The following is an 18,522-nucleotide window of genomic DNA, read 5'->3' as shown; positions in this document are numbered from 1 at the left end:
AACTTACTTGAACAGAGTGGCCACCTCGTCCTCGGCGTGCACCACGTGGATCGTCACGTTGGTCACCAGCACCATGTCCCTGGAGTCGGTGGCCACGGCCTCGAAGTCGTACAACGTCCGCTCGAACTTGCGCATGTCCGCGACCACCGTGATGGTGCCCGAGCGCTCCTCCACGGCGAACGGCACTGCAACGGAGAAGCCGAGGTCATTCACTGGTACAGTCGAGCGCCCGAACGGGCAGGCAGCCCATCAGACTGGGCTAGCCGCGCCTGGACGGCAGGCAACCCATCAGACTGGGCAGGCCGCGCCCGGACAGCAGGCAGCCCGTCAGACTGGGCGGGCCGCGCCGGGTCGGCAGGCAACCCAACGGGCATGCTAGTGCGACGTGCAGCGTGGCGTGTCGGCGTGTGGACTCACCCCCTTCGTGGTACGAGTGCAGCAGGTCATACAGCACCCGGTTGGGCGTCTCGGTGACCCGGATCTGGCCAACGCTCGCGCCGATGGCGACGTTGCTGCCCACCCAGAACTCGTAGGGCGCGCCCACGAAGTCCGGGACCTGGTCGCCCGGCTCGCCCTGGCCGTCGCGGCGACTGGCCTTGAGCACGTCCACGGACACGACGGCCAGCGAGAAGCGGCGCTCCGAGGGGTTGGCGGGCTGGTCCGAGGCCTCGACGAAGAGCGCGTGGCGGCCCGGCACGAGCGGCGCGTCCGCCACCGACACCTCGCCGGTCTGCGCGTCCACGGCGAAGGGCAGCGCGGACGACGACAGGTTGCCGGTGCGCTGCACGTCGTACAGCACCATGCCGTTGCGGCCCAGGTCCGGGTCCATCGCCTTCACCTGCGAAGCGCAGAGGATCAGCGTGGTTAGAAACAGTGTAGTCGATGACGCACTCCAAGACAAGCGAGCAGTCTACTCTAAGCGCCTGAGAGACTCTGATCAAAGCAAGTCCAGTTTCGAGACCCCTTTGGGTGTACCTGGCCGATGACATCCCCGACAGCGGCGTCAGTGTAGGCGGTGAATTCGTACAGGTTGCTGGGCACGAAGGAAGGGTTGTTGTCGTTGGCGTCGAGGAGGGTGACGGTGACGTTGACGGAGGAGCTGCTGTCCGTGGCGCCGCGCACCACCGACGGGGTCTTCTCCTTGGCGCGCACGCGCATCGTCAGCGTGGGCTGCTTCTCGCGGTCCAGGCGGCCCTGGTCGCGCACCGTCAGCCACCCCGTGCGGGCGTCGATGTTGAAGGCCTGCAGCGGGTCCTCGAGGAGGTAGGTGAAGAAGGCGTTGTCACCCTGCGGAAATATCCATTAGAACAAAACGCGCCCAGGTTGCAAACTAGGTCCTTTATCGCAGGAATGTGAAAACGTGTTCGAACCTGATCCTTGTCCGTCGCCATGACCTGCAGCACGCTGAAACCGTTGGGCAGGTTCTCCACGATGCTGATGTTGTAGAGGTCCACCTCGAACTCGGGCAGGTTGTCGTTGAGGTCGAGCAGCTCCACCTCGACGCGCGCCACCCCCGCCTTGAGCGGGTTGTCCACCTGCGCGGCCTGCACCGTCAGCGAGAAGGTGTTGCCGGCCAGGGTGCGCTCCGCGTCCAGGTCCAGCTCGCGCTCCAGGAACAGCGAGCCGTTGCGCGGGTCCAGGCGGAACAGGCGCCGCTCGTTGCCCGCGATGATGTCGTAGCGCACCGCCGCGTCGATGGCCACGTCCTGGTCCACGGCCTCGATGGCGGGCCGGAACACAAGCTCCTTGTGCACCTTGCCGCCCTGCGAAGAGAGAACCACCACTGTTACTGGAACCACGAGCCACATGACTGATACACAGTAATCTTTTTTTGGTCGAGGGTGATGAAGACAACAGTCTATTTGAGAGTCTTTTATGAGTTGAGGTCGCATAATGATGCACCCTAGGATAGCCCGGGGGAGTCAGGTCAAAACTTACTTATCCTTAGCAGAACAGGTCTACAACATTTCAAGTGTAGCCGGGCTTGTTTACCCTTGACCAGTCCAAATTTAATACTGTCACAGAGTAAAACCTGTCTCGCAACTTTCCCGCTATGAACCAAAGTGCTTGTGTTATCTCTGGAAATCACTTTTGAGCTTCAGGATGGCCAGTAAACATCATTTCAAACGCGACATTTCAATTCTAGGGTCAGAATTTCAAGTATTTAGCCTCTAAGTTGATATTGAGGGACAACGAGTAAAATGAGTTTACATAGAACATTTAACCTTTCCAGATGGAGTATTCCCCTTGGTTCATTGTACTAACCTGATCGAGAATTCAACACACTCATGATTGATTCCATCACTTCTTCATCAGCATTTACTCTCTGACTGATATTGGAACTCACAAAGAATGGCAAACATGCCTACAAAACAGAAAATCCAATTGTTTCTACATCTAAATTTCCAAACTACTGCACCTGCAAGTTAAGTTTCGTTTCGTATCGACTTCTTGAATTCCGCCACTATACAGGTATGAGAAATACCATTAGAGGCATCCAAAATTTCTCATACCTGGGGGTGGCGTTGGCGCAGCGCAAGCAGACGTTTCAAAAGAGAAGCGTAGTGACAAGGACAACTTTTGTTTTACATGAATGTTTTTATTTTCTTGTTTGTTGTGGTGTTGTTCAAATTATGTGAGTTCCAATATCAGTCAGGAAATTGGCGCTGATGAAGGAGTGACGGAATCAATCTACCAACGTATTGAATTCTTGATCAGGTTAGTAAAACAAACCATGGGGAATACTCAATCGGGGAAGGTTACTTTGATGTTGGTATGGTCTGTGTAAATAATGTTTTTCCTCATTCACCCTCAATATCAACTTAGAGGTTATATACTTGTAAATCTAACCCTGGAACTCTGAAATTTCACATTAGGAATGATGTTTGTTGGCCATCCGGAGTTCAAATGTGATTTTATGAGGCAGCACATAAGCACTTTGTTTTATGGCGGAAAGTTGCAATACAAGTTTTGCACTGTGAAAGCTTAAAAATTGGATCGTTCAAGGGCAAACAACGTAGACCACACTTGGAATTTTGCGAATGTGTTCAGCTAAGGATAAGTAAGTTTTGGGCCAAGAGTTGTCAAATTTGGCAGACTGAATATTTTTGGTAGCTCCATTTTCCCCCAAATTTTCATCGTAATATTTTCTCAATATTTGAAAGAGTTGATGCCGTCTCCCATTTTTTTAAACGTATGAGCAGAGTAGTCCTTAGTGATGCCTTTGATCTCTGAGGGGCCCTGAACTCATGAGTGAAAGGCATTGGAAAAGCAATTATCATATCCAATACATCTAAATTTCTTAAAACTTTCAAAGTGCTTTAGAATGCGATGCCTTTGACAGACTTTTTAAAAGTAGGAAATTTAGCCGTTTTTAATAACTTGGCAGAATTTTTGCGGAGTGATTTCCCCTCGCTACGACGTGGCCGCTGCCGTAGCCACTGCACTGCATCCTCGCGTGCGATGAACTCCTTCCCCCCCAGGCGACGCGCGGGGCGACGCGCAGACAATGCGCGATGAGGCGGCCGGGAGAGGCGCCCGCACTGCAGTGCACTGCTCGCGGCGCTGCGCGTTGCGCGAGGCGCTACGCAAACGTGTCACGGTTATTTAACACCTCGAGCCGCTAGGCCGCCAGCAGCCTCCCTTGTTTACGCGGGAACGCGGGCGCCGTTTAAAACGAGTTCAGCGAGGCGGCGAATGACAGCACAATGAACCCACTCAATCAGAATCAGAACCACCGCCATCATCACACCTTGCCGGGCCTAGCGGGGCTGGGCCGCCCAATCGGCATTGCATCAGCAGGCGGCTCGGCTCGGCTCTGCTCTGCTGGCCCGTCGGCCCGCCCCGTACCAGAGGCGAGTCATCGGTAAACAGCACCCGGGGCAAACCCTTAACTACCGTGTGCGCTTCTCAGAGGCATCTCCGAGGAATCCCCCCGTTTGCGAACGCTTACGGACGTTATTGCTGCGCTTCGATTTTTTACGGCACACTTTGTTCGCCGATACGGTGCACAATGGACCAGAAGACCGGTGGAGGCGGTCAAAGTCGCTAAACAGGTGTCGAACCGAACGTGTGACCCCACCAATCGATTCCTCGTTCGGAGAGCAATTCATTGGTATGGTCACACGTTCGGTTCGAGTCACACTAAGTGGACCTGGAACTCAAAACGCGTCTAGACTTTTGTCCGCCTCCGCCGGTCTTCTGACCCACGGTGCTGTGTGGGCGGTGGTGAGTCCGAGCGAGGCCCTCGTCCCTGTGAAGCCGAACCAAAGCCGACAACGGGCCGAGAAACAAGGAGAGCGGTGTAAAAGCGCCTTCATTAAGACCTAGGTTAGCGCGGCACGCAGGCAGACAGGCAGACAGGCGTGGCTCCCCGTCTCCCCCGCACCGCGGGCCGCCGCCGCCGCATCAGATACTCATCACTTTCCTCCAGAAGCCGACACGGCTCGGCTCGGTTCGGCACGACTCGGCTCGGCTCGACTCGGCTCGACTCGGCTCGGTTTGGCACGACTCGGCTCGGCTCACCTCGGCTCGCCTCGGCTCGGCTCGGCTCGGCACGACTCGGCTCGGCCGCCTCATCTGACTGCGATTCCAGTTCAATCCTTACGCAACGCTAATAACCCACACCCTGCCGAAGCATTGTGGCGCCGGCGGCGGAACTTGCTTTGCCCGCGGGCCTGACTCCCTGACGCCTCGCGCGCCGTGCCCGCCGTGCCCCTTGCCGCGGGGTGCCGGGATCGAACCCGATACCATTGTGTGCTTTATTGGAGTCAAGGACCGGCAGCAACAAGTCCGTTTTCAAGAGCGCCGCACGGCCCAGCCAAGGACGTGACCTCGGCAAAAAAAGGGGGCGTAGGCGCTACTCCCCCACGACGTACTCCAGGAGGTACTCCACGTTGGCACTCCGATGACGTACTCCACTGCGAACGTCTCGCCCATTAACCTGCATTTCCCCAAGCGGGGCGCCGGCGTGGCGCAAGGACTCCTCCGAGTGGAGTGGAACGGTCGTTCGTCCGGCAGTGTCGTCTGCTGCCCCCGCGCGGCACCGCGTTCCAATCGGATTCAAATTGGCGTCGGATTCCCGCGCTGGCGACGCAGAGGCAGTGTCGGCGAGCGCGGCCGTGGCCGTGCTGCGCGTCGCGTCGCGGCGACGCGGCATCCTCCGCATACCAGCACGGAGCGGCACGGAGCGCGGCGGAGAGGATGTCGGTGTGCGTCCAGTTACCCGCGCCAAGGACCAAGGGCTGCCCGCGCTGGTGGCCCAGCTGGACCAGCTGGGCACAGGGAAGCGCAAACCCTTGGAAAGGGCTCCGTTCCAACTGCACCGTGCCGCCTCGGTAGTTAGGGCCTTCTTCTCAGGGCAGGCCGTCCAGGCCCTGCGCCAGACTTCCCCTCCGTTGTGCCGTGAGGTGGCAGGTCCGGTTGGCTGCCGTCTCCCGATAACTCAACCATTGCCGTTGCTCTGGTCCGCTGAACAAACTCGACATTGTCTCTCTCTGCTCCGAGATATCGATTTCTCGGCCACCGCGGTGGCCCCTGCAGCGGGCCTGCCTGCCTGCCTGGCTGGCGGCTTGCCTGGGCCGCGGGACGGGGTACACGGAGGCTGGCCGCCACTGGCCGCTACTTGCGGAGCAAACGCGCAGCTTTCTCGCGGCCAATACGGGGACGCGTGGCGGGAGGGTCGTCCCGCGCGTGTCGCGGCGACGCGGCCTGTCGCTCCGTCTCTCTCGCACCTGAGCCCACGACGCCCCACACGTGCGACAGAGTGGTGACAGCGATGCGCCGACGCACTAGGCTCCGCCGAGCAAGGCGAGGGCACCCGGTGACGGACAGGCGGCCCACTAACGAAATGACCATCTTGTGCACCTGCACTGGCGGTCGCTGGCGGTCCAGCGCGCGGGACGCCCCCGCGTGCCTCGCGAGACAAGCAGTCCCGCTTCGCGATGCTTCGCAAGCGCACACGTGCAGGATGTGCGGACACGGCGTGTATGCAGCCCGACTGCCAAGTGGTGCCACCTACCGTAAGCGGGTAGAACTCGGTGACCTGCGTCCGGTACAGCTCCCGCGTGAACTTGGGGCTGAGGTCGTCGCTGTCCAGCACGGAGACGGAGATCTCCGTCGTCGAGTTGAGTGGCGGCGTGCCGCGGTCCTGGAACGACAAGCAGGGCATGAGCGAGGCGCGCCGTCAGCAAGCGCGGGTCAGTGTTTCAGCCGATGGCGCTTTCCCGCGGTTTTTCAAACGTCGCCATTTCAGGCGACGGTGCCATCGGCCGCTGGTAGGGTCGCAGTCACAATCCTTACCGAGGCCATGAGCGTGAGGACGAACTCCTTGTCGCCCGTGTCGTAGTCCAGCGGCTTGCGGATGACCAGCGCGGCGCGGTGCGCGCTCTCCAGCCCGAACTTGCCCGCCTCGTTGCCCGCCACGATGGAGTACTGCACGTCCGAGTTGGGCGTGTTGGGCTTGTCGCGGTCCACGGCGTGGATGCCGCGGAAGATGGTCAGACCTGGCGGGGTCAAACCTTGTTAGCAGTCTTCCATGTAAATTGGCACCTCCGCCTTAGCGCCTGTGAATCTGAGGGCAGGCCAGCCCGCCGAACTGTGGTGCGAAACTGTGTTGCCTACGCTGCAGGCGCTAGCGCCTGTGGATCCGAGGGTAGGCCAGCCCGCCAAACTGGGCTGTGAAACTGTGATGCCTACGCTGCAGGCGCTAGCGCCTGTGGATCCGAGGGTAGGCCAGCCCGCCGAACTGGGCTGTGAAACTGTGATGCCTACGCTGCAGGCGCTAGCGCCTGTGGATCCGAGGGTAGGCCAGCCCGCCAACTGGGCTGTGAAACTGTGATGCTACGCTGAGGCGCTAGGCCTGACGAGGGTGGCCACGCCCGGAACTTTGGGCTGTGGAACTGTGATGCCTCCGACGTAGCGCCGTGGACCGACGGTAGGCCAGCCCGCCAAACTGGGCTGGAATGTGATGCCTACCTGAGGCCGCGTGTGGACCGAGTAGGCAGCCCGCCGAATGGGCTGTGAAACTGTGATGCCACGTGAGGCGCTAAAACCCTGTGGATCCGAGGGTAGGCAGCCCGCCAAAACTGGGCTGTGAAACTGGATGCCTACGCTGGGCGCTCCGCCCTGTTGTCCGAGAAGGCCAAACGCGCCGACGGGCTGTGCTGGGCCTCGCTCAGGCGCAGCCCGGGACGAGGGTAGCCACCCGCGAATGGGCGCTGAAACTTACCAGTGAAGGTACGCGGAAACAGGGTAGCGCGCCGGAAGGGCCGTGGAAACGAGCCTTCCACGTATCCGTCGGTCAGTAGGACGCCCTGCCGGCGTGACTGCCAGTGCAGGCGCCACCATGCAGCGCAGCCCTCAAACTTTGAATGGAAGCACAAAGCGCCGCTGGCCGTAGCAGCCTCGAAATGTCTTGCATGTGAGCCTTCTTGTGGGCGACTGCCGTGCATCGCCGGCGCGTAGTGCACAGCCAGCCGAACTTGAGCATTTTCGTTGGCGCTGCGTGTCGCTGTCCACGAGGTCCTCCAGCGTCCGGGACAGCACGATGGACACGGCGCTGCCGTTGACGTCGCGCACCGCGAAGTAGCGGGCGTCGTCCGCCTGGACACAGACAGTCTCCGATGCAGTGCAAGCCGGGCCAGTTCGCGATCGAGTCGAATGGAGGCTGGGTTCGTTTCGAGAATCGAATCAAACATGTGAAATGTTCGTATGTTGGTCGGAAACTGCAGGAAAAGTGGCAATTCCATCCGTTTTGAGCATAGATATGTCAAATTCGACTCAGTTTCAAACCGATTTGAATTAAATTTAAAAGGATTCGAGAGTTCAATTTTTGTTTTTTAATCAGATTTTATTTGGTCAGAGACTAAGAATGCCGCTCGGCGCACTACTATCAGATGCACACTGGCCGAGCCGGGCAACTTTGGGATGCAGAAATTCGGGGCCCAACGGCCCAGCGGCCTAACGGGGCCCGCGGTCTAACGAGCGGCACCACAGGGACACCGCAGGGACGCCGCGCAGCCGATTAGCCAGCCAGTCGCTCTGTCTCTCTCGCCCTAACACGTGCCCTAGGCGTGCGAGAGAGACAGCGTCGGCGGCGCTGTTCGGAAGCGACGTGACGGCGGTCTGGTTCGGGCGGCGTCAAAGGAAAGCCTCATTCATATTCACGCGCAGTCGATACTCTAGCGCGCGCCAAGAGCAGTGGCAGCAGGCTCACCTTGTCCACCGGCCGGAGCGACAGGTTCCTCCGCGGGTGCACCTCCACCTGCAGCACCTCCCCGCCGACGGGGACGTTCTCGGGGATGCGGACGAAGCGGAGGTACTCGCCGGCCGGGTAGAACATGCATCCTGCAACGGAAAGGAAAGACAACACCGCGTTAATTACCGACACGTTAATGTGCCGTCGCCGTTTTCGTTGAACGAGCGGGAGATAAGGGAACTGCGAAAAGTGAGCCGTTTGGCTGAGTGAGTCATTTTCTCGGCGACCGCCGCCAGCGGCAGCCCATGCAGGCCGACGTCACACAGTGTGCCGGGGCGCTGTTGCAGCACCGCGGTGCACCGCACTGTCGCCGCGTTCCGCCATGCACTCCGCCTCACGCCGCCGAGCAGCGCGGTGATTGGACGGGAAGGCCTTCCGAACAATCGAGGAAACGCTGCGAGGGGGCGCCGACAAGCTCGGCTGGCTGGACCCGATGTGGAGGAGCAACAAAAACTGCAGTGTTCTGCAAAAGTGCACTGTTCTGAATTTCCGAGCGGTTTTTGACGTTGCAGCGCCGTCTGCGTCGCCGCCACCAAACACGAGTGCCCCGGTCCTCTCTTCCTGCCCGGCCAAGGCCCGTCGGCACACGGCACTGCATTTGGCAATGCGGACGCCGAGCCCGCGCGAAGCAGGCCGATCTGTTCCCAGGCTTGATGGGGTCGCGACCGCAGAGTCCGCAAGGTGGCTCTGCTCCGCGCGATGACAGCCCCGATTGGCCGAGACACAATCGTCATCGCGGCCTCTGATTGGTCGTTGCGATCGACCGCCATCACCGGCTGCCATCGCCAGGACGACGATGTCGCTCGAGGACATGTAGGTCGACTCGGAGCCGTCCTTCTACCACAAAAGGACCCGTCGACGCGTCCGAGGAAAATGGGGGCTTAAGAGGAACCAGTGGCCCGAAAGTGTCCCTTTTTACTCATGAAAATGAACGCAAGATGGATTGGCAGTGGCGGCCCCCTTCGCATTTCGCGCCGTGCCTGGGGTCAGTCGGCCACGGCGACACAAAGGCAGGCAAAATGGCGGCGTGTCGGCGACGCCCCGCCGCGCTATGGGGCACGGCAGACTCATCCTTCATATCGGTGTCGTCTGCCGCTGCTTCGGTGGGCGAGATGATCTGTGCCATTGAGTCCGCGCCAAGGCCCCGCGCCGCGCCGCGACGACACGCCAATGGGGCGGAACTAGAACCGTACCGGCCGGGCGAGGGCGACTCGGAAAGGTAGGCTGCCTGCGACGAGCGCAAAAACGTGTCTTTTGCGTACTTACGCGTTTTCGCCTCAGCAAATAAGTACCCCAGTCAAAAAGTCTCCAGAGCTCTGTATTAAGACGAGTCCCCAGTCCGTCCAAGTCCTCCGAACGCAACCCAGAACCCAGCGCCCCCTTCTGGGCGGCGACGCTTCTGCGACACCGCCTGCCGTCCCCGCGGGCTCCGCAAGTCCTCAAACTGGTCGGGCCTGCCGTACTGCCGTAGCCGTGGGCCCTCAGACTCCGTTTTCCCGCCACTTAACAGGTTCAGCACCCCGGGGCACGCTGGCCGGGGCAGGCCCGGCCGGCAGGCCGTAGCCCCGCGCAATGGCTTGAGTACCCGTCCGAAATGCGCCGCGTTTGACGGCCGGTCTCGGCGCCGGCTCACGCGCGGCCAGCCCGAGTGCCGATAACATGCGGCGCCCCTATTGGCACGTGCGGTGTGTTGTGCCAATAACGCCGAGTGCCCTGCCGGTGCCCTGCCGGCCCCTCGGAGGGGAGAGGCGGGGCGCGCCGCAGGCTGCAGGCCGCAGCGCGACCTCTGAGAACAAGCAACACCGCGACGCGCTCCAGTGGGCTGCAGACACGCCGCCCCCGCCGCCCCCACCGCCCATTCCGCCCCCGCCGCCCCCACCGCAGTGCCGCGCTCGATTCAAAGCGGGACGCCAACGCAGAAAAAAAGGAGATTCCATGGGGAGTATCGAAGGGCCTCGGATGTAGGGTTAACACGTTCGAAGGTGGCGCCTGCCCCCCTCCCCCCTCCTTTCCCCCCAACTATTCGCGCCGTTCCGTATCTCTTCCGCCGGCCACGCCGCGCGCCGCGCCCAGGATTTGTGACTCGCTTCGCTCCGTGTCCCTCGCAGCCCGGCGCAGCCCGGCGCAGCCCTTTCACCTCGCAGCGCTGCCAACTCCCCAGAAACTGTTTATCGAAAGCCCCTCTGCGGGGGGAGTTGGTTACGGACGGGGCACTGCCTGCACGGTGTCCATACTGCACGGGGTTAGCGCCAAAGACTGGCTGTCCATCCTTGGCTTAGGTCCCATCATGCAGGCTCCGAGCCCACTCACCGTCTACTTAGAACATACCTTCCGCTCTCGCAAGTTTCAACAGGCTGATGTTCTCGTTTCCCCGTGCAAAGTCGCTCTAAGAGAGTTCAAAACGACGCGGTATTTCTCCCAAATAGAATGCTGTCTTTGTTCGCGAAACCTTCCAAACGCGTGTTTTCGCGGTCAGGTTGAAGGCGGTTGGCCTTGCATGATTTGAGACGAGTCTGGGAAGCACTTCTCCAAGCAAAGCAGTTCTGGTGACGGGCTTGGTGATGCGGCCAGCTTGTGCCGTACCGGCGCATAGCGCACCGCTTCTCCTCCTTGCGATTTCGGCCGCTCACGAGAAGCCGCGCAGGAGTCTGCAGGTGGTCCTGACCGAGGCGGAGGCACGCCGCGTCTGCGAGAGCGTCCCCCGTGTCTACTTGGAAGCCAGCCTTGGCGTCCGGCTAGCGAAGGGCGGCACGTCGTCGTGGCGACGCATAATCGAGAAGTGCCCCGGCGTGCGCGCGGCGCGCGGGCACGCAAACGCGTCGCCGTGCGTGCCTGGAGCGTGCCTGGAGCGTGCCGCTCGCGTGCCTGGAGCGCTTTCCCGCGGTGCATTTACTCTTGGAAGCCACGCGGCCACGCGGCGGTCCTCGCTGGCAGACTCAAGGGGCAAGGGGCGGTCCGTGGCGCGGGGCCAGAGTGGCCGCCAGCCCGCCAGCAGCGCCGGCAGACTCATTCCGAAAGCCATTTTCGTCGCTCTGTCTCCCTCGCACCCATACGCGACGCCCCGTGAGTGCGAGAGAGACAGAGCGACGAAAATGACTAGGAATCAGTCTGCAACCGTGCCAGTCGCGCCGGCCAGAACACACACCTTAGCTCAAAACGCGTGATGATTTACAAACGTTGCCAAGCGTTTCAGTAACGACATCCTCATCTGGACGAACTTGCAGACGGTAACATTGCGAAACTGGCCACACTGTTGGTAAAATTTAAAATTACTGGAACCAAAACGATGACAACATTGTACCTTGAATAAAGACTTGGAATGTTCGCGCAGAGGTAGTTGCCTTTTTCATGTCAATTTCAACAGAACTGAGAAACTAAGAATCTGACCCCAAGCAGGTCCTCAGCCAAAAGGCGTTCATTTTCAATCAAAATATTTAAAAAAGCTATTTGGCTCAATTTGTTTTTGTTTTTGTAGGAACTTGTTTGTCATTAATTTCGCTCTTCACTTGGAGACTGTGCTAAAAGAGTCCGTTGCCAAACCACGACAAGCAGTTTGGAGAGCAGAGTGGCTGGACGGACGATGACTGAGTGCGTGCGTGTTAGTGGAAGTGTCGGTGCGTGGGGCGGCGTGGGGCGGCGTGGGGCCAGCGGGCCGCCTTCCTGCGCTCACTTAATAGGCAAACTTGGTCGGCGGCGGACCAGTTAGATGACTCTATGCGTCCACCGCTTTCTACCTCAGTATGGCCGGCCGCTTGGCCCCTCTCGCCGGTGACCAGAGCGCTGCAAAAAGCTTGCGCGTTGCATGCTCGGCGGCTTTTCCAGTGGATTTGCGCCTTTATTACGTGGACTATGACCGCGGCAGACGGCGGCCAGGCCGAGGGCCAGACAGGTGGCTGCCGGGCGAAGTGCTGCGCAGCGCTGCAGTTTGCCCGATTACACAAACCGTTGCGTCTTTCGGACGAGCATCGCGGCGCATCGCAGTGCCGTTGGCTGCTTGTATTCAAAAGCAAGCAGCGCGCCGTTGCGACGCGTTGTCGCGACATGGCCGCCGCCGACATGATCGCCCGATGAGAGGCGACATGCGCATGCCTGCGATTGCACCGCGTCCGTCGTGTGCACATGCTGTTAGCGTCCGCTGTAAAATGAAGTGTGTCCCCGCGGCACAGTGGGCCAGAAGGCCGTTGGAGACGGCCAAAATTCAAGACGCGTTTTGAGCTCCAGAGTGGTTAACTGGGACTCGAACCGAGCGTGTGACCCCACGTATGGGTTGCTCTCTGGACGAGGAATCCAGTGGAGGGGTCACACGGTCCCGAGTCCTGTTAAGAGACTCAGGAGCTCAAAACGCATCTAGACTTTTGAGTGCCTGCACCGGCCTTCTGGCCCACTGTGCCGCGCGGTGCCGTGGGTCCAGAAGCTCTGCCGGCCGGGGCACCGCAAGCTCGAAGCGCGCATCGCGAGTCCTTCCCGTCCTCTAATTTCGTCATTCATTTCGCTTCGAATGAAGACGGTGGCGTTCGCTGTGCTTCGCTGTGCCAACAAGAAGAAGTGGCTCCCCGCGCCACCTCGCCGCTCACGCAATGTTGACGGCGCGCGCGCCAAAAGTGCAGCGCGGCGTCACGACGCCATTCCGAGAGCGGTCGCTCTGTCTCTCTCGCACTCGTGGAGCGAGCAGTATGAGAGCGAGAGAGACAGAGCGACGAAAACTACTCTCAGGCTGCAGCAAAGCCAGCAGCGCCCTGCGCGTAAAACGTTCTGCAGCACGGGGGCGGGCGGGCGCGTAAACAGCGAGATTCACGGCAACGTCACCCAGTTTTGTTGTTTTTGTTGTTGTTCAGCCTCGTAGTGGACAGGTGGTGTCGGATTTCGGTACTGCGGCCGGAACCTCGAAAGAGGAACAGGATTTTGCTAGATTAATGAACACAGCGGTGACTGGCTGTGTGGTGGCGAAGCAAACAAACTCCTTTTTTTTTCCACATTCGTTTCACCGAAGCCCATGTGACATATTAGTTTTTTGTTTTTTTCTATTGATATTGGGTTGACCGCTTTTGGTTGTGTGCTATAATGATCCGTTTCCAGCCGTAAAGCCGTAAAGGCCTCCCCTGTCACTCATCTTACAAGTTAACAAAAAGTAAAATAGAAAATCAGCGGCTTTCGTTGATTGGTGCCATCAACTACACCACAATCAACCGTCGGGTTTTAAACGTCGACGTCGCTTTCAGATTTAGAAAATAAATATGAAGATGAGTCAGCCAGCCCCGATCCATTCTCCGTTTCCGGTCCGGATCCCTTCGGTCTTGAATCGGCGACGAGCTTAGCGGGGTCTATGGCGCGCGCAGTGAGCACGACTTGTCTCGTTCAGTAAGCGTCTGGGCCGATGCAGACGATAGAGGCGGACAGAGGCGCCGGGCACGAAGCAAGAGGGCTTTCATTGAGAGAAAGGCCTCTTCATCCCGTTTTCACGGTCGCGACAGGAGATGTACTTTTTCTCCCTCGTGGCTCAGTTTGATTGTCGGCAATTGTTACAAAAAAAGAGACGCACGCCGCAGCCTCCCTGAGGCGGGGCGGTGCGGCCGGTGTGCCCGCCAGTGTGCCCGCCGGGCGACTGCCGGGCCACTCCGCTTCGTTCCGTTTCGTTCTTCGGTCGTGGACCTGCCGCCCGATTCCGAAGGGGCGTTTCTGTCTCTCTCGCTCGCACCCCGCCGGGACAGAGTGCGACAGAGACAGAGCAACGGACCGATCCTTCGGCATAAGGCGGCCGTCGGTGTCGACGTGATTAGATCAGGATCACTTTCGTCGGAAAGTAAATCGTCGGCCGAGGCGCCGCGCGGCGCGCCTGCTCACGTCGCTTTACTCTCACACTGTTACAAAAAAAAGTAAGGAGGTGTGAACTCGTTGTTTCTTTTTTTCGGGTTCCTGCCGTCGCACCCAGAGAAAAATTGGTCCGAGTGTTTTTCATTCGAGTTTTTTGATCCCCAACAAATAAATGCTCTCAGTCCGTTCCGCATAGGAGAAGAGACCATTCATGTGTGAATGCGATGCATCCGGTCAGCAATGGCTGATCTACAGAGCGCTTGGGTACAAAGTCCGATCTACAGAGCGCTCGTCTACAATGACCGATCTACACGAACCATTTTTAAAGACCGATCTGTATTTCAAAGCTTTCTTGGCTACCCGTCAAGTGTCGACTTGTAGTTTTCGGATCATTTCTGTATAGAAATCGTCGCGGGCGCTGCTTCGATTAAAGGTTACAAAAAAAGTAAGGAGGTGTGAACTCGTTGTTTCTTTATTCGGGTTCTGCCGTCGCACCCAGAGAAAAATTGGTAACGAGTGTTTTTCATTGAGTTTTTGATCCCAACAATAAATGCTCTCAGTCCGTTCCGCATAGGAGAAGAGACCATTCATGTGTGAATAGTCTATTTTTCTGGGTGCAGCCAAGAACTTGCATTTTTTTAATAACTGCTGTCACAACAGTGAACATTCGTTGTGTTGGAATCAACAAACAAATTGCCGGTCCCGCAAACATTGTTTCAAAAAAAAAAAAGTCATCACTATTCTAGACTGCGCGACTCCTTCACGGACCGTTTGCCTTCTTGGTGGCGCCACGAAACGAAGCAAACCACGCGGCCGCTGCGCGAGCGCGAGGCTCAGGCCGCCGAGCACTTTGTAGCCACACGCATAAAAGGACACGCTTGCAGTAATAATAATTGTTGTGTCTCGCACTCAAAGTCAGCCCCTTCACCGCGGTGGCGCGCGGCGAGCAGGCAGCCCGCCCGTAACGGCTGTCCGGCCCTGGCCGCGTCCCGCACCGCGTCGCGCACTGCCAGGATGGCGTCGAGCACCGCGACGACGTGCACCGCGACGCGTCACGTTTCGCAGTCCGCGGCGATCGGAAACCTTTTAACGAGTCTTCAAATGAAGCCACTATAAAAGCGGCCCGGTCGGTCCGCCGTCCGCCGCGGCCCGCGACCGCGCGACCGCGCCGCGTCACACGCGAAGGCAGAGGCCGGGCACGACACACACACCGACAGGCTGCCGTACGTAATTCTCGGCATTCTGCCTCGGACGTCGGCCCCTGGATCCCCTCCCCTGCCCCGCCTCAGCGCCCCGCCTCAGCGCCCCGCCTCGCCCCGCCTCTCCGCTCCGGCTGCTAGACCGCTCTAGCCCCGTCCCGTCCCGACCTTGCTACCACTGGTGCCGACTGGTGCTGTACCGTAACGTCTCGGGGTATCATTGGCGCCCGGCGGCCCTTTTCCACCAAAAAGGAGTTGCTGTTCCCTCGGTTCCCTCAGCCTCGGCAAAGAGCAAACAGTAATGGTCGAACGATTCAGGGCAGTTTGTTTTTTCTTCCACCGCTCCGGGCTTATTTGTGTCCGAGTGCTCACAATTTTACAACGCATACAACTCACCGACCGCGCACAGGCGTTCTTGTTTCACTAACGTGTTGTGTAGATTCAAAAGGACAACCGCTGATGATTGTTCGGAAGGGCCCTGTCCTTTCTTAAGGAGCACATAAATTACTGTAACGTGTTGGCATAAGTGCAGCGTAAACCACAAGGCGGCCGGAGCGCGATGTGGCACATGCTACAAACACGTCCAGCGTGCGCCATCGCTCTTAGCCAGACACTCTCATAAACGAGCGAATCGCACCACGAGGAATGGGGGCTGAAGGTGGGTTTAAGGAATGGGCGCGCATGTGTTTTGTCACCATCCCTTCCTAGCCTGTTCGGTAAAAGTAAACCAAATCACGTGTTTGCAATGCAGTTTCACCTCACACTGACCGTCATTGACTCCCTCACGGCAAAGACGGTTCCTGATTTTTTTTTGCCAGGAAGCCTATGCTAACGACATGATTTCCAGGGAGTTTCTGGGAAAACCAGGAACCGTTTTTACCGTGTGGACGGCGGATTCTTACAGATCACTATTACGCAGGTCGGTGCAGGTTCCCCAAGCTCGCTAAGATTCCATGTCCCAGGCTGCGTCCCTCACCGCTCCACGCGACAGTCGGACAGAGACCGCACGCCGATAAAGCAATGTGTGTTCTCGGCAAAGCCCGCCGGGCCGGTCAGCACAAGCGTCAGGATCACACTAACAGTAAACGGACCACCATTATGATTATTCTCTCTTTTTCTTTCTTCCCCGTCCAGTGCTGCAGCAGGCATTGCGAGGCGTCGCCGGTGCGGCTCACTGGCCGGGCCTGGCTGTCAGAAGAAGATCCCGCAGCCCAGCGGGATAACGGTCACCGCGTTTTTATGTTTTTTTATCGACTTGTCCACGTAAAAGGACACACGTGCTCCGATCTGAATCGATTGCACTCGTTTACTCGTTTATCGCGCGTCAAAACTTTTATTGTCCGTTCACGCACGCGACTTCCTGGCGACAGCGCAACCGCCGCGCCGTGTGTCCCGCGGGGAGTTACTCGCTTCCTGCGGTACGCGTTTTGGCCCGGAGTAAAACCGCAAGATTGTCAACTGCATGCTGTGTATGCATATGGGCATGTGTGTGTATTGGTGTTTGTGCGTGTGTGTGTGTGTGTGTGTGTGAAGGGGGTGTTTGCACAGCAGTTTTGCAAAATAAAACAGTGTTTTATTCTGTTGGTTGAAGTATTTAAAGTTTTTTTTTTAACTTTTCAAGATAGTTATTGTTTTGGACGTAGATGCTCTGTGCGACCCACTGACTGGCTGGAAGTGCGCGTCGCGCGGTAGCGCCAGGCGGTCGTCGGGCGCACTGCTGAGCACCGCGTAGCCATGGCGTAGCCCTGCAGGGCGGCGGCACGGTCAGGGAGCGCTGGCAGCACGGCCAGGCTGCAGGGTCATTGGCAAAACCGGTCTCATCTCCCTGGGGCCGTTTGAATACTCACAGCTGGACAGCGAGTCGGGGAGTCGCGCGGCGAGCGCTGTCTCCGAACAGTATCGTAATCGGACGCCGGGCCGGGGGATCATGACGCGACTAGGACGGCAAGATTTAAAATATGCTTAAAAAACTGAAGGGAAAACCCACGGATCCAAACCGAGCTTGTGCCGAGATTTAGCAGCGTTGCCTCGCTGATGAGCGTGGCTCAATAATAATGGTCGGTCCTGCTTTGCGCAAGCAGCGCGGCGGGGCGCGGCGACGACGTGATCTAGAGCGGCCCGATCACGATGCGGGGGAGTGGGGCGCATTCACTCAGCAAGGCTCAATTGTTGCGGATCGATACATGTAAGGTCGACCGCCCTGGCGGGCACTGGCGCGACCACCAGCCAGGCCAGCAGCCAGGCCCAGCCCGCCGGCCAGGCCGCCAGAGTGCCCACTTCGCGGAGATCCGCATCGGCCTGCAACCTGATGGCTAATGTTTCTTCGGTGCCCAACCTGGCATCGGTCAAAGGTTTTAGTTTTTGCATGGCTCCTTTCCATCTCCCATGTTACTGGCAGAACTGAGTGGTAACATAGCACTCTGTTGGTTACAACCATCCTCAAGCGTACAGGACCATAAAACCACGCGATGTATCTTCACTCGTGTAAATTTGACAAAGTGTCAGAAACATGTCCTGCAATCCTGATCAAATTTCGCGCACTTCTAAAAGCTGAAATGCTGAAAACTTATTCTAAAATTGATGGCCTGAATCTGCAGAATGTCTGAATAAGCTTTCGGCTTTCAGAGGTCATTTTGATTTTTTGATTTTGATCAGGTTTTCAGACAGATTTCTGGCGTTCTGACAAGATTTACACGAGTGTTAATGCTTTAAAACAGTTTACACGCAAAAACGTGGTTACATTAGTTCAAAGGGAATTTCTTTAAACTGTATAATACAAAGAAATTGAAAGGAATAAGTTCCCAAGCTCAAGGACACCACCTTCAATTCTACGATATTCAGTATTGATTTAATGAAAATGTATTATGCTCTGTTGAACGTAAGTGGCATTTTTCTGACTCTACCTCCAGTAAGCTCATAGATTTGGTTAACGATTTATTGGAGCGGAATGCTATGTGTTAGTTTTAATAGTCCGGATCATGTGTCCGAGTGGCGATCGAGTAAGGTCGTTTGATGTTTGGTTGCATCCTGCAATGACTTGGTAATACGACGCGGTTCGCGAGTCATCCCTCTGAGGAAGAGAAGGGCCGGTCACGACACAGCGATCAAGTCAAACTGATTGATTAGTGAGGTTGAATTAGAAAGAAACTCGAAAGGGACGAGTGACTGCGAAGTAAACTCACCCACGCTGAGGTGGACCAGCGACAGGAAGGCCAGTGCAGGCACCAGGCCCGCCAGCAGCGAAGGGGTCTTCAT

The 18,522-nt window shown here is 57.9% G+C and overlaps 1 protein-coding gene across 1 annotated transcript in view; it reads right to left on the bottom strand.

The window, feature by feature from the left end:
- The window catches only part of LOC117651150 (cadherin-89D), a 25,413-nt gene extending 6,891 nt beyond the window's left edge, over positions 1-18,522 (bottom strand). Inside the window, exons 1-9 of the mRNA XM_034394953.1 lie at positions 18,450-18,522; positions 8,216-8,346; positions 7,482-7,602; positions 6,301-6,503; positions 6,020-6,148; positions 1,371-1,763; positions 976-1,287; positions 418-838; positions 8-185 (exon numbers count right to left, since the gene is read on the bottom strand). Of these exons, the coding sequence (XP_034250844.1) occupies positions 8-185; positions 418-838; positions 976-1,287; positions 1,371-1,763; positions 6,020-6,148; positions 6,301-6,503; positions 7,482-7,602; positions 8,216-8,346; positions 18,450-18,522 (1,961 nt within the window). The remainder of the gene's footprint in view (positions 1-7; positions 186-417; positions 839-975; positions 1,288-1,370; positions 1,764-6,019; positions 6,149-6,300; positions 6,504-7,481; positions 7,603-8,215; positions 8,347-18,449) is intronic.

This window comes from Thrips palmi, unplaced genomic scaffold, assembly GCF_012932325.1.
Source record: "Thrips palmi isolate BJ-2018 unplaced genomic scaffold, TpBJ-2018v1 HiC_scaffold_5, whole genome shotgun sequence".
NCBI lineage: Eukaryota > Metazoa > Arthropoda > Insecta > Thysanoptera > Thripidae > Thrips > Thrips palmi.
The sequence above is the reverse complement of the archived record's forward strand: the minus strand, read 5'-3'. Positions and strand labels throughout refer to the sequence as shown.